The sequence below is a fragment of the Pocillopora damicornis genome, chromosome 8 (assembly GCF_964200805.1).
Source record: "Pocillopora damicornis chromosome 8, jaPocDami1.2, whole genome shotgun sequence".
Classification (NCBI taxonomy): Eukaryota; Metazoa; Cnidaria; class Anthozoa; order Scleractinia; family Pocilloporidae; genus Pocillopora; species Pocillopora damicornis.
The window spans coordinates 4,528,652-4,544,904 of NC_142677.1; the positions used below are offsets into that span (position 1 = coordinate 4,528,652).

The window sequence follows — 16,253 nt, forward strand, 5'->3', positions numbered from 1 at the left end:
TGATGCATACATATAGATTTGCAACATGTTTGCTTAGATTTTTGCAGAAAGCAAACATTATTTTTCCACAGAGAGCAAATCTGGAGTAAATGTACACCGGATTTGTTGATTTGCGGAGGTATCAAATACGAAGCAAATGTAAAGTAGATTTCAGGTTTACGTCGTATTTGCACGCAATTTCAACGGAATAAACATCTGTGTTTGCATCATAATTACTTCTGGTGATAATTTTGGTCAAATTTAGAAGGCTAAATTTGCATCATATTTACTTCTGTCGCAAACCTGTTTAAATCCGTTTTTTCGTGCACTGCAGTCAGTTTTATTTAACCCTTAAGAACAAGTCTCTGTAAGAATCAAACATCTTGGGAAATGAAAATTTTCAACCCCCCTTCAAATTTTGCATGCAGTTAGGCACTTAGGGGGGATGCACAAAATTACCCTTTTAAAGGTCGCAGCACTCTTGTTGCCATGGTAACAACGGCTGTTTGTTCGAGGCCTGGGGCTTCATTTTCATACAAAAATGTCGCAAAAAAAGAGTGAAATGTTTATTTCTCTATCTCAAGCTAAATACAACATTACAAATTGGCACTTCTACCATACATAGAAACATCATTCGTCTCCACTTTGATTCACTCAATTTTCCCTGACAGTGAATGTGAACACACCAGTAGATTATTCATCTCGGTACAGTTTCGGTCGTTTTGTTGTCGGGTAAAACTGGGAAAATGTTTATCTGAGTTTCTTCAAACGTACACCGATTCTGGAACTGAAACTATCCACCGAGCTGGTTATAACATTCTAGTTTTTAAATATGTAAAAGTCTCTGCGGGTCTGCCTCTACTTTTTATAGGGGCAATTCGCGAAAAAAGCTCAAAATCAGATATTGCATAATTTGGCGATGTTTACATCCAATGTTCTCAACAACAAATGTTTGAGACAGATGAAACATGTACGGCTTAGGAAGAATGTTATCTTATGAGCAATATCCCGAAGAGATACTTGTATGTCATTTGAAACATGTTGAAGTCGGCTGATCTACACGAAACTATCCTCACACCGGTCATTTGTCACAAACATGTACGTTGTCACGATGGCGTGACGCTGTATTTCTCCATGAAGTTGCCATCGATCGCCCTAAAGAAGACGAGAAATGGAAACTTTTGGATATATCAGCAAATTTTCGCGCATTCTAAGTAAAAATAACCAAAAAAAGAGAAGAAAACCTCAATTGAACGCTCATAAACACTAAGAATCTACACGTAAAACCCAGTCGCCACAATAGCAATTTGTTGGACTCGCGCGAAAATCATCACAAAGTGGAGATTCTGAACTACTCAGTATCCTTGCAGTACAGAAAACGGAACAGGGATTTCATCACAATCAATTTCCAAAATTTAGCTTTTTTCAGGGAGCCTCTCACGTGCTCGAACGTTATATTAGCTTTGAGACCTTAGATTTATTTCCCTTGACAATAAAATGCTATAGAAAGTGCTTACAAAATTACAAAGGAACAATTTTTGGTGTCGCTTGGACCGAGAAATACAGATTTAAAATAATTAATGAACCAAAGGGCACAATCTTCTCAGTTATTACCTTGATAATCTCCACAGACAAACGTTATTGGACCGAACGATCTCCTTTTTCTTCCTGGTGAGCCGGCAACCTCAGGGAAAAATTAGAGAGACCTTTGATTTCCTCTTGTGTAAATCACTGGGAGATTGCGTTATATTCATCTTTCTTTAAGCTTGTAAAAGATATCCGGGAGAAAAGTATGGAAAATAATAGTGATGAAATCGCTGTTCTTCTTCCTGAAGGACATGAAGCAATCCAGATTACATATTAACCATGAGGAGTTCTGTTCAAGTGACAAGTTGCGATTTGCATATGGATAATAAGTTGTTTGAAAGGTGGAATCCTGACATTATGATTTAATTAAATATTTTATTTCGAACTTTGTTATGATTTTTTCTTTATCAAGACATGGAAGGAAACATTGATTGACTCGATAGCACTGCGGCGGTGATAAGTTTCTCCCCGTCATATCTTATGCAAATTTTCTAACAGTTTTCTGACAGTTTTCAGACGATTTGAAATATCTTAGTTCCTGTCACAAGGAAATGATAACTGCCCGAATCTGCTCTCTGTAAGGAGATGCCTATGTCATTCAAATTGCTATTGTTGCAACTGGGTTTTACATGTAGTACTACCGCTGACAAGTTACGATTTATACTCGTTTACGAGCGTTCAATCAAGGTTTTCCTCTTTTTTTTTTTTTTTTTTTTGGTTGTTTTTACTTCAGAAAGCGGAAATCTGCCGACATATATGAAAAATATCCATTTCCTGTCTTCTTTGGAGCGACCGATGGAAACTTCATGGAGAAATACAGCGTCACGCCATCGTGATAACGTACATGTTTATGACAAATGACCGGTGTGAGGATACTTTCGTGTAGATCAGCCGACTTCAGCATGTTTCAAATGACATACAAGTATATCAGTGTATCTTCAGAGGACTTCGGATCGCTCAAATTCCCATGAAAGAAGGTGCAGTACTCGGAATCTGTATGATATGCACACGATTTGAGGTATGTGTTTGTAGTTACGTCGAGTAGTCCTCCATGAAGGTTGATCAATTTCTTTTAAACGATGACAACCAGAGGCGAGATTTCTCTTCGGGATATTGCTCATAAGATAACATTCTTTCAAAGCCTCGCACGTTTTATTTGTCTGAAACATTTGTTGTTGAGAACATTGGATGTAAACATCGCCAAATTATGCAATATCTGATTTTGAGCTTTTTTCGCGAATTGCCCCCATAAAAAGTAGAGGCAGGCCCGCAGAGACTTCTACATATTTAAAAACTAGAATATTATAACCAGTTAGGTGGATAGTTTCAGTTCCAGAATCGGTGTACTTTTGGAGAAATCCAGATAAATACTTTCTCTGTTTTACCCGACAACAAAAATGACCGAAACTGTACCGAGATGAATAATCTACTGGTGTGTTCACATTCACTCTCAGGGAAAATTGAATAAATCAAAGTGAAGACGAATGATGTCTCTATGTATGGAAGAAGTGCCAATTTGTAATGTTGTATTTAGCTTGAGATAGAGAAATAAACATTTCACTCTTTTTTTGCGACATTTTTGTATGAAAATGAGGCCCCTGGCCTCGAACAAGCAGCCGTTGTTACCATGGCAACAAGAGTGCTGCGACCTTTAAAAAGGGCATTTTTGTGCATCCCCCCTAAGTGCCTAACTGCATGCAAAATTTGAAGGGGTTTGAAAATTTTCATTTCCCAAGATGTTTGATTCTTACAGAGACTCATTCTTAAAATAAAAAAAACCAGATAATCCATATCACAGTTGATGCAGAGAGTAAATATAACTTCCTGATCTTTTCAGCCTTTGTAAAAAGAGTGATCAAAAGACAAAAACTAGGTTATTGATCAAATATGCTTCATGCATTTTAAAATACTTTTGTGCAATTTTTACCTGAGTCAGCTAAACACTAGCCCTTTCAAATTAAACATTGTAGTGATAATTTTGTGAAAGGCATTAAGCTGCCGGTGTGTGCATTGGAAGTGAATGAGTGGTACATAAAACATGTTTTAACTTCTATATGGTGGACAAAATTCCCTGACCACCTTTCTAACCCCTGACAGGTCATAGCAGTGAAGTTCCTAGAGAAAATTAATCATTGCACTGGGTAGATGAGCTCACAATTCTTTGTTAATGCCATTCTTGGTGTTTGTCAATGTTAGTTTGATTCCATTGCAACATATTGCAATACCCTAATTTTATGACATGATTGGCATGAGGGACAACACTGTGATGCTCTGATTGGTGCAAGCATACCCCAATACTGTGATCTGATTTTTGGGAAATGCATAAGCCTAATGCAGAAATCGGAGTAGTGCAAAATACATACCCTAATGTGCCCATCTGAGATACAAACCATTCGATACGCTAACACAGGGTCATTCTTTTTTATATCTTAAGTGATGACTCAAAAATAATTAAAAAATTAATCTTTACTCTTTTCAGGAATTGTAAATTTTCAGAACATTCTGATCTGTCTGAGTCAGCACATCTGCTTCATTTATCATACCTCAAGGGAACAAGCCCCTAAAACTCAGTGCTACTGTTGCAGCTCAGTGAAACACTTACACGCAACATGTCTGTTGACATGGTTTAAACAAAAAGTAAGAAAAATTTGTGAATTGTGCCATAAAAGTGCTATCAAGAAAAAGGGCAAGACACATGCCAATGTGATTGTTATTTCTAAGCCCTTTTTGACTGATTTGTATTGGTACAGTTGATCTTCATTTTACTAGGGTCAACATTTTTGTTTTCATTGTCATCAGTTTCACCACATTTGTAACCTTTGCCATACCCCTTCCCCCCTTAGTCCTCTCTTTTCTCCCCCCCCCCTTCTCTTTGAACTTTTTTTCCTCTCTTCTCCCATGTTTCTGTTGGGAAATTGAGCAAAACCGAGGTGTTTGATAGATTAAGGATTTTTTTCTTTACTGAATGAAGTAGAGGAAGCAAGACAGTGGGCTACAAAGAAAATTGAATGTTTTCAGAACCAAAGTTAAAACCATATCCTTGTACTATTTCCAGATTTTCACATTTCCAGACTACCAAGTTAAGATACATGCGACTTACCTAAAGAATTATTGGCATATTTCTGGAATTCCACATTTTCCCGACTACTAAGATAAATGTACGTTAAAGACTAATTTGCATATTTTCAGACGTACCAAGTTAATATGCACGTGAGTAAGCTAATCGACATATTACACATTTTCAAGTTTCAAGATTACACCAAGGTATGTGTTCTGTGCTCTTCTACCCCAAGTTAAAGCCCAATTTGTTTATATTGAGACAAAGAACTCCTAACAATAATTGCAGACGTGCATGTCTTAACACTTTATAGCAGCAGGAGGGGAGAAGTAGCAATCAGTCCTTGGAAGTTAATGGGTTATAAGCCTTAGAGAACAGAAAGGATTATGGTTATAGATGTTATGAATACTTAAGATTAAAATTGTTAGTAGGTGACAGATTCACATGTTCATGTAAATAGGGTATTGAATATTTGTTAACTTGTGAAAGAAACTTGATTAAAAATAAGGTCAAGCAATTTTTCATTGTGTGTTAACCCTTTAAGCCTTCACTCCCATGAGTGACCAAGACAGAATTCTTCCTTACAATATCAATACAATATCAAGCAGACAAGTGATGGAATTGAAGAAAATATCAGCTAGGGGAGGGGATTATTAGTTGATCCAATACCGAATTCTCCAAACTAAACATGCATATTATGAAAAAAACCAAACATGATTGTGTATGATGAAAATCTGGGCCAGAATTTTCAATATCCGGTTGGGCATTTATTTGAGGTAATAAGCTATTTTCATTTAATTTTTTAAAGAAGTTTTATTGCTGGTTTGAGACAGGGTGTGGAATTTTGATCCAGGTTTAAAATAGGGTTGGAATAATTTTGTATTTCACCGTAAGGCAGGGCAACGGTTGATTTTATGAAGGGTGCTATCTCTGCTAAAAGAAAAGGCACAACTGAAAAAAGCCTCTATTCAAGCTGATCGTGTTTCTCAGATAAATTATTTATACTTTTGTTTGATATTGAGAAGTCCAATTTTTTTTTGTTTCAAAACTTATTTTAAAGCTCTTTACTCTGTCTGATATGTCTAACCATAGGGGCTGAATTGACAGCAACACAAAGAATGAATCTGCTTACATGATTTATTCAACAATCATCTGATAAACTTAGGAGTTCTGCTCTCATCTACAAATACTAGTCAGTGAAATCTCAACTGTCAAAGTCTTGAACAGAAGTGAATATAGTAATATCTTATATTTGAACTGCAGATCAATAAATGAAGATTAGAGTGATCATCACAGTTTATATGAAAACTACTTGAGCAGCATCTTCATTTGTTTAAGTCTTATACCTTTCATTTTATCATGGTAATAGTAACAGGCCAAAAATGTGTGCAAAAATACTTTAATATTTAAAGCTACTGCATACACCTTAAAAAATTGTGTAACGTAAAATATGTCTCTCACCACTAACCTATAATAAAGTCTTTTGTCTCTTAAAAGTAATGGGTTTACTTATTTACAATTTGTTTACAATTTCATTGGCAGTCATTATGAAACTACTTGAACCAGATCGCTTTGATCAAAAATAAAAACAAACAATAAAAAAAAAAAAAACTTTTATCCTAGCAAGCGACCAGTATCGCATTTACTCATCTGATCCGCCTATAATCTCCAAAAGAACTTCAATAAACTAAACAAAAAACTATTTCTTACGACAGACATAAATGATCAAATCGCACAGAAGCATGCATTAAATTTAGGATTGAAGTAAACCAATCATAAAATAACAAAGTTTCCTGAGAGGTCCGAGGTTTGTTTCTTTTCTATGAAGTAAGTTTTGTGTTTTTACTTCAATGTGTTATTGGTATGTTTACAAAAAAAAAAGACACTCTGACATCCTATGTTCTCAATAAGCTTGTTCATTGGTTCATTTTTCTTCATTTTGATCTAGTTTAAATAATCTCGCTACTCTGAGCGCTTCACAAACTTAGTTTTCTTTCGTTCATTCACAATTTCAGTGGTTGTGTTGTTCACTGAGCTGGTTACCTCACATTTTGAATTGTAAGTGGTTATATCATATTTTTTTCCAGTTTTAACAATTACTTGTGAACTTGCGATGTTAGATAATATGGATACAGCTAGACTGACTATTGTTGAGTAAATTCTTTGCTTTTTGTTTACCTACTTTGTGATGTTATTTTCTCAGAGGTATAACGCGCGTAGCTGACAGTTGTCGTTGTTGATGGCTTTAGCCAAGTGCCGTGCTCCAATGTCTGAGATGTTATTTTCTCTGAGGTATAACTCGCGTAGTTGACAGTTGTTGTTGTTGATAGCTTCAGCCAAGTACTGTGTTCCAATGTCTGAGATATTATTGTATGAGAGGTTTAACGTGCGTAGCTGACAGTTGTTGTTGTTGATGGCTTCAGCCAAGTGCCGTGCTCCAATGTCTGAGATGTTATTTTGCCAGAGGTGTAACATGCGTAGCTGACAGTTGTTGCTGTTTATGGCTTCAGCCAAATACTTTGCTGCTTCTTTTGTCAATTGATTTTCCACGAGGTTTAACCAGCTCAGTTGAGATTTACTACATTTTAAAAACTTACAAATCTCAAAACAACCTAATGTACCAATGTTATTGTAGGCCAAATCTAAATGTGAAATTTGTTGAACATTCTTAATTATAGTAACTGCTGAAGCACAATCAACAGGTGTGAGTTGACAACCATTAAAATTTACAAAATTAATGTTAATTTGTTGTAGTTTTCTCTGAATTATTTCCTCCATCGCACTACTTTCGTTAGTACATTTCAATAATGTCACTGCTAAATGTGTTTTGTCACTAGTCGGCCAACAAATTACTTTCCTTGTCTCTCCATTTTCTGTCCACTCTTCGTTGTACGAATCACTTTCTTTCTCTTCAGTTTCCACAGGAAGAAGGTCTGTGATGATTTCGCTCGGTAGGTTTTCTTTCTCGCACATTAATCCTGCTAGAAATTGAAAAACCAGCTGCCATTTGCCGTCCGCGATGTTCATCAAAGCAAAGTTCCTCAGTTCTGTTTCTTCCATGTTTGCTAGGTGCCTCGCAGCGAAGAACTCTTGCATTGTTAAATGAATGAAACAGAATTGTTGTTCACGTTTTAGCGGGGCAGTTTCACGGTCGGGTAAGCGGTGAAAGAGAGCGCTGCCTTCCATTCCGCATACTTCGCTTCGTTCAAAGACCAGCCTTCCTTCTTTAATTCCTTCAAATGCTATTTTTTCCAGTTTCTTGAATTTCTCTTTCACCTCAGGGAGCAATTGGTCTGATTCAAATTCTTCGCGAGTGAAATTCTGGCCGCGGAATTCTTCGTCGTGTCTGAAGTAAAATATTGTCACTGCTTTCTTGTAAATTTCTGTTAATTTCGTTGGTAGACTAAGACTGTTAGAACCATAGAACTTCACCATTTGAAAGAGAGTTGAGCAAATGATGAAGCAACTCGTAGGAATGTAGCAGAGAGAGAGAATGTTTATGTTGCCGCCGATGTGTCGCCATATTATTTCGCCCGCATGCTCGTCCTCTTCAGCAAATTTGGTTACGTACTCTTTGACTTGTTCGGGTGAGAAGCCGAGGATCTCAAAGACTTTGTCGAAATTAACACGCTCGATGCATGACAAAGCCGTAGGTCTTGTGGTTGTCAAAACGGCAGCTCCGTTGAGAAGTTTCCCAGTCGCAAGCTTCTCGTATAGAGCATACAAGGGCATCTTCTCGTCTACGCGGTTTTTGAATTGAGGCTCGAAATTTTCTTTGCCGATCTTTGAATTATGTTTAAATTCATCGATTCCGTCGAAGATCAGGAGAACTCTTTGGGGGTTGTCAAGGATGTAATTCCAGACTTCATCATCCATGTAATCTGCGGGGGAATGTTCTGACAATATGAGCAGTTCCCGGAAGCTAAGGTCGGTTGCCATGTTGAATGCTCTGAATTTGATGAAGAAAGTAGCGTCAAAATAGATTTTGGCACCAGATGATTCATGGAATACTTTGTTAAATGCCCAGTCTCTGAGGAGTTTGGTACAGCAAAGTGTCTTTCCGATTCCGGGACGACCAACAATCAAAACGTTTTTGTTTTCGTGGTTAAGAATGTCCTCCGGCCCTCTAGGTCTTGTGTTTGTAGTCTCACTTGATCTGACGTAGACTTCGAGATCCTCCCGTCTGTCTCCAGTAAAGTCATGATTAGCTATGTTTGGAACAACGACAAGTTTTGTGTAAATCTTATCCAGAGTCAAATGTTTAACTGAGCGTCCTTCGCCTGGAGTACTTGAAAAAGGCGACCGGAGTTGTGGAAGTTGATTTGTCTCTTTTTTAATACTTTCCTTTGTATTCGCGATGAATTCCTGAAGCAGTGGATTTCGGAGTCGTTGTGGGATATGTTCAAGTTTCAACATAGTGGGATTCAGGTGAGCCTCTAGAAACCTGGAATTTTTCATGAAACTATCTTCTTTCCACGCCCGTAGCAAAATGTAGACGGTTTCAAACAGAATGCCAAAGAGAAAAATTCCATTCACGACAAGAACAGCGCGCATCCAGGAGTTTTTCTTAGTTGCTCGTTGATTATGACACTTGTGTAAGATTGATGTGGAGTTTTGCATGACGCCAGTAGAATTCCTTGGCTGATTCCCCTCAGAGGTTAGATAACAAGAAAAGCTGGTTGGAAAGTCCAGAGGATAAAGAAATTCAGTTTGTAGGACCATGAAGAGAACCCCTAACAGAAACCTTGTGAAAAGTTGACAGCAGTAAGCGATGAAGAGCTTTTTTCCAGTTGATGATGCATTCTCTTGGTCGCGCGGTTGTCCCTCGAGATCACCGTCACGAGCGCAAGGCAACAGTTGATCGACTGTATGGCTCACTATTTTGGAGTAAATAGCACAAACAGTTCCAATGAAAAAAAAGTTAAGTAATACGAAGCTATAGATTGCAACACCGTGTCTGTTGTACCGCTCCTCGTACAGCTCGAGACATTTTCCACTCACAAAGTCGACGTCATCCCTCTTCGCCCCGCCACAGTGGAAATCGTACCTGGATTCGTCGTTTTCAATCTCTGCAAAAATGCTAAGGAAGATTACACCAATCGGGATCCAAAAAACAACTGCGACATGGCTGACTCTGTTAAATGTTTTTGGTGCAAGTAATTTTTTGAGGTAATCCATTGTTAACGTTTGTATTTTCACTGTTTTCAATTCGATGAAAATCGCATTATGTAGTAAGTTGAAATAATGAAAGTATGGTGGACTTCCGGTCAGTCATTGCTACAGATTTTATGGGTTATTTATGGAGAGAAGTACAGTTTTTATTCTTGGCAAAGTTACAGCTGTCAACTAGACAATTGCAATGGTTTGGTTTCACGTGGCATCTATTTTTCGACTACTTAGGAAGCTGATACGGGAAACTGAAATGGACGTATGTGCAGCTAGATTTAATCCAAGCATGTTATGAAATTTTGATAAGGTGTCAAAAAGACAATCACATAAACTGCGAAGGCTTTTGCTTTCTGAGGCAAATTGCACGCTTGGTAGTGTAACCACTAAAGAAATTGTGACTTGTCGCTGCGCATTCTCCTTCACCTTCCCCATCCAGCTAAGCCAAAGTAATTTTCAAACTAATTACGAGCGCCTCCAAATACGCCTTGGTTGTTCGAATTTAATTTTTGCAACCAGTTTTCAAGATCATGTGCTTTTTCGATTGACTTGTACGACTGCCAACCGTGATACAAAAGTGAAGACACAATAGACATTTCGTATGAAAATGAAACCACGGATCATTTCCAGCGTCAAAGGTTCTCTATTGTTCAGCTCTTTATAGATTTGCATTGATGTAGTGTACCCCGGCATTTTTTTTTCTGAAAGATAAGTGATGACATGTAGCACTAAAAATGGAGAAACGATCTTCGTAGGCAGAACCTACCTTTTTTTGTTCTCCCTCTCTTCATGCAACTTCGCATAGCTCAGTTGGTAGACACCCTAATTGGCATCTGCCGAGGCATGGGTTCAATTCCTGTTCAAGTTTGAACCTAATCGGGCTTTTTTTCTGCGATCGTTTTCATTGAAGCTAACCTCCAAAGATCTTTTCTTAACTTCAACCTTACTGGTAATTGATTTCGCAGGTACCAAATTACTCGATTTTGGTAAGACGGTATTTTGCGGGTTTTATTTTTTGCGACTTCAATACAAGGCCGACAATTAAAAACAAGGGCATTAAATTTCGCAATTCAAGCGTTCTTAAATTAATTTTGTTTGTGAAATGGCTTAACTTAATGATGACGACTACACGAAAGATTTTCTAAGGCCAAATCTAGCGATTCAGATGAAGATGAAACGTAGATTCAGATGAAGATGAAAGGTAGATTCTCCACTCCATATGCGAAATCTTCGCAAGTTAACGTCATTTCACATCAGAAGATACAAAATAAGACGAGTTAACAATTTTTGCATTTTTCGATACATATTTTAATACATGGATCATTTTTTCTATGATGGTGTTTGAATTTGGCGAGGAGTGTCATTCGCGGGTCTTTAATTTCGCGACTTCTTCACACAGATCGCGAAAAACGCGAGATTAAAGAGCCGCAAAACTAATTACCAATAAGGTATATCACCGCCGTAGGTCAAAATATCATTGGTTTCATTTAATTATGTTGAACGCTAACGTTATATACATTTTTCATCTTGTTTTAAAAACATCGTAACGCACACCAAGCACCGTTACACGAACTGAGCCGAGGGCTCTGGAGCACAAAACATGAAAAGAAAAAAGGTAGTTTCTTTCGGGCATTTTACTTAGAATACTTGAAAAATTTCCAGTTAAGAACTTCAATAATCACGTAGGATGCTTGTTGTTGATCACGTTAAAAATTTGGTTGAGTGTCGTCGTAGTCAGATATGCAAATTAGCCATGTGCTTGTCACGCGGTTAAGAACTGTTACCATATTGTTTCACGCAAGTCACTAGTTGGCTTTATCCTCACAATGTTTTCAGAGGAAGTCTTTTTCAACCCCGTGAAATTCATGATCTAACTATCCATAGGAAACCCACAACGACAGATACAATTCATTTCAGCTTTTGCCATAGGCTTTTTCATGCTCTTTTTGCCTACTTCGTCTTCCAAGTCCACGTAGGCAACGCAAATTAAACCTTCAACTTTTATTACACTTAACCTTCCTCGCGCCTTTACAACGTCCCTTATGGCTCTCAGTGGGCTTCAGGGATCAGTGACATTGCAACTAGTGCCCTCACACGTCTTATTCTGTATAAAAATATCTCGCTTTCGTTCAAAAGGAACAAGCTCTTTCACACGTAAGAACTAAGGAATAGAATGTTGAAATAGTGGGCGTGACTTGGCAAGCGCAATTAGTATGCTGATGTTATGGGAAATTCCGTTAACACTTTAACTCCCACAAGTGATTAACAAATAACTTCTCACTAAAATATCTATGCACTATCCAGCAAACAGGTTATGAGAATACTCAAATGTATCAGGTAGAGGTTGATATCTTGATCTAGAATGAAATTCTCTCAACTTATTTACAAGGAAATGTGTAGCAGCTAGAGGGGAGAATTAACAATCACATCTTGGGAGTTAAAGGGTTACACAGTTTTGGGGGATGGTATCATAAATTCCTCAGTGGATTTTCTCGCAACTTTAGGATTTTTTTTTTTTTAGATAAGACCCTGCTGCTGAGTAAATTTGTAATCAATTGAATGTGGCCGTTGCAACATTTTGATGCCGCTAAGTTTACAGTCGATTTAACTGCTGCGACATGTTACTATTTACGTAAAGGGCTCTAAATTACGTTCTATTCGATATATTAAATTCCTTTTTCGTAGGACAAACTTTCAATGACGTTCTTAGCTATTGTGCTAAATTTGAAACTATTTCCTCGCGTCCATGTGAAACTACAGCATCTCGAAGTAAGGGAATTTACCACCATAATGTTTATAATAATTTGAGGGGAAAGTTATAGGACGTTTTTTGTTCCATGTGCCAAGCCAATTGTTGGTAGAGTGGAAGCGTACGGGTAGAGCTTCATGAAAATCAACTCATATTTGCTTGTTTTGTCCAAAGTTGTCTTTTTGATTAAAACGCACAACAAACGACCAGCCAGCAAGCTGCAGGATGCGCGTTTCTCCTCCTGCGGGAAGACCTGAGACAAGTCGGGGATAAATTTTCCGGGGGTCTGGCCCTAATGATAATTTCCGTGCCAGACCCCTTACAGACCTCTCCCCGACTCGCATTGCTTAAAAACCTCATACATTCTTCCGAGCAAAGAAACACTAGTGCCTCTCGAGGAGAATTGTGAGCTTCGATGAACAAATAATGTCCAAGAACGAATATCCGTACATGTTTTCGCTCCAAATGAAGGTTATTGTGTTTGTTTTAGCCTGCAGTGCAGGCATCTTATAAGGGCGAGTTAACGTTGAGAAGCTCACGGTCGTTTATTCAACCGGCTATGGTTGATTTGGAGATAGAGGCGGTGGGGGGCGGGGGGCGGACTCATGCTTCTGTTTTGGAAATGTTGCGGACCCTACCGGCTGGTTTCGACACATGCTGTGTTCGATTTCGAAACTTATCGAGCATTTTCGGACACTCGCATTTTCTGTACGTTTACGAAACCTTTAAATTTGTAATTTTTTGCTGGGGTATCATTGAATGGTTGTTTCAACAACAGTGCACAAGAACCTATCTATCAAAATGACTCAGCGTAATTTTCAATTGAGTGCCGAAAGTAATCCAAAATATCTTTGGCTTTCCTTAACTTTGCTCTGTGATTGTTCTAGAAAACTCACGCAATCCTCTCGACCAATCAGATGCAAAACTAAGAACAATCGCGATTTGATCACTTGCGTTCTCCCGCGCTTCAAGCACTTCCCTTGTTTTCACTATGAGTTCTCATTGGCTAATGATAATCTCAACCTTTGCTCAGACTGGTCGCTTGGATTCTTTTTAGTTTTAAAACACCCAATCAAAAGGCGTTCTAAAAGGGCCAACCAATCACAGATGAAAGTCCCAACGCTCTCCGATGTCCCGAGGCCAAATTTCGCTGTTACTCTTGGAGAATGTAAATAGTCTTTCAGGCTGCTGTTTATATGAAATTGTTCATTTGTGGAAAATTATTCTCGCTTTTATTGGACAGGTATCTTTAGTCTACAGTTGCTCATTAAAAAAGTGTGCGAAGCAAAGCCTTTAAAGGCGTCAGGCCCGGGTTATTAAGCAAAGCGAAAAATCTTAATCTTAAAATGCTTTCTTAGGAAATGCAAAGTTGAGGATCCTTTGCTACATCTGGTCTGCGGTTTTCTTCAGCAATAGTAACCAAACCCCATCCCACACATGCACTTCCGGTACGATGGATGACAGATCTTCAGGCATGAGCGACGATGAAGCTGGCAAACCTTGAAAGAAATCAGAGTGATGTTCAAGTTTAGCAGAAAATGACGAAAAGAAGGAAATTCGATAAACATAAAAAAAAAAACTATTTCCGGTCTTTGCCTTACACTCAATCATCCCGTCTCTGGGATGAAATGGATATTTATAATCTTACAATACTTACCGTCCAGGCCCTTCCACAGCATTTTGATCCAGCTTTGAAGTTCTTTTTGTACTTTTTATTTGTCAAACAATTCTTGAATTTTCCTTTGCACATGCGCAGGACCTTTTTCTTCCCCCCTTGCGCTGTGACTGGCTCCATACAGCTGTATAACAGAATCACCAACACTAAAAACATGACAATCTTCATCTGTAAAAAAAATACAGTCATTTCTTAGTTTAATTATAAAATTGAACAGCCCAATTTTTAAGTCTGAAAAAAAAACAATAAAACAAGCTTTCCAACAAATGTCGCTGCTTCCTTTTTAAATCATGTAAATTTTCCTAGATCCCTTATCTTCATCTTTCAGCTTCAGTTAACGTTTTCACAACCACGACCGATCTAAAAGTACCTTTCCTTTACATGTCCTAGACCACATAAAGCAAACAAGTGATAAAAATAAAGAAAAGATATCATTTGATTCAACAGAAAATTCTCAAACTTAATATCATAAAGAATGTATAGCAGACAGTAAGGAGAATTTTATTGAAATCTCGCGAATGAAAGAATGAAACAGCCTTAATACAAATGCGACTGTTTTTGAAGCAGAGGAAGCCTGGGAACAAGATTGTTTTCGCGATTGCCTTCATCGCAGACAGAACGTGAAGAAAATTTTCGTAGTTTGTTCTTGAATTCTTAACATTGATAGATTGCTTGCCGTAAGCTTTGATACCAGCATTCTGAGGTGAAAGAAATCTCTTTGAAGAGAGTTGTTATTGCGCAAAATAATTCAGCTTAATCTTCGAAACCACGTGCACTTACTTCAGCTTGGCTCATGTTATCTAGAAGTTCCTAACAAAGTGTTCGATGACTTTTCGCATAAAAAAACTGATCTACCATTCTGAAATAGTAAATAGTAAACTAACAATTCAAGTGTTTAAGGTTCTTGTTGAGGTAAGACTTGATCTCCAGTTTCAACTGTGTGTGCGATTCCACCGCATTTGGCTAAAATGCCTTAAAAATTGCACAAAACAAAATTTTCCTCGTTTAAGCTAACTTATATAGCCCTCTACCAATTCGAAGGAGAAAATTAAATTTCCTTCTTGTTTTTACTATTCACCTTTATTATATAGCTCTCTAACGTTTCTGAAAATTCGGAAACTTAAGAACAAGTACTAAAATGCTTCGCTTGAACTGAAGTTTGTCACAAATTCAGAGAGATGCTCCGCGGCACATTCAAGTATACAGACATGCAAACTTACCTTTGTCGTCGTTTGAATTGCTTTATTGATAATTGATAATTGATAATCGCTCTCCAAAAACAACTTCGTTCGACCAAACCGTCTCTGAACAGCTCGATGACCGGCGAACGTATTATAAAAAAACGTGTTGGCTCCGCAGCTGTAACATGTTCGAAATTCAAACATGCAAGAGCTAAATTTGTCTGAGGTCAATAGATAGGAACCTTTAGAAAGAGTTTGTGTTTAATTTTCTTTAAATTCCTAGTCATTTTTCAACTTCTTTATTAGAATTTCGCCGGAAAATATTCCGCTTCCATCAAAGTTCAGGTATTGCCATCTGGGAAACAACTTCTCAACAACTACTTTGTTAAGCTTTTTGAACTTAAGAGTTCAGTAAGTGAAACAATCGACACAGATGGCTAAAATTATTTGATCAACAAGTGACATTTCTTGACCCAGTTTATACAACTGCCACTTCAAACAAAGAACATTCAATTATCCAGTTCTGATATCCTTGGCCCCAATAGGAGCGGAACTTATAGACTGAGTACAAAGTTCCAGAGTTACGCTCGGACTGATAGACAAACCTTGGTTTTGGGATCCCAAGTTACCGCAAATGCTGATTAGATGGTACTTCGCTTGTATACATCAGAAATCGCCAGTTGCCAAGCAACTTTTGAAAACAAAAATTGTTGTCCTTGCTTGATTAAGTCATGCAGTTCGCCATTAAACTTTCATAGCAATTTGTTTGTCTATAGTTTCTTCAACAAAGGTTCTGTGAAAGAGCTGACTGGAGCTTACGAAACTTACCAGGCATTCATTTCGTGTTAGAACGGTTTC

The 16,253-nt window shown here is 37.8% G+C and overlaps 2 protein-coding genes across 2 annotated transcripts; both read right to left on the bottom strand.

Moving 5' to 3' along the window:
- Positions 1 to 6,702: 6,702 nt before the first annotated feature.
- LOC149041062 (uncharacterized) lies at positions 6,703 to 9,802 on the bottom strand. Its single transcript, XM_089214247.1, has one exon. The coding sequence runs from the start codon at positions 9,800 to 9,802 to the stop codon at positions 6,824 to 6,826; it is 2,979 nt and encodes a 992-aa protein (XP_089070373.1). The 3' UTR covers positions 6,703 to 6,823.
- A 3,946-nt stretch (positions 9,803 to 13,748) lies between these two features.
- On the bottom strand, positions 13,749 to 15,727 carry LOC149041063 (uncharacterized). Its single transcript, XM_089214321.1, has 3 exons — positions 15,435 to 15,727; positions 14,197 to 14,382; positions 13,749 to 14,038 (listed from the first exon to the last, which is right to left on the bottom strand). The coding sequence occupies exons 1-3, from the start codon at positions 15,597 to 15,599 to the stop codon at positions 13,946 to 13,948; spliced, it is 444 nt and encodes a 147-aa protein (XP_089070447.1). The 5' UTR covers positions 15,600 to 15,727; the 3' UTR covers positions 13,749 to 13,945.
- Between the last annotated feature and the right edge of the window lie 526 nt (positions 15,728 to 16,253).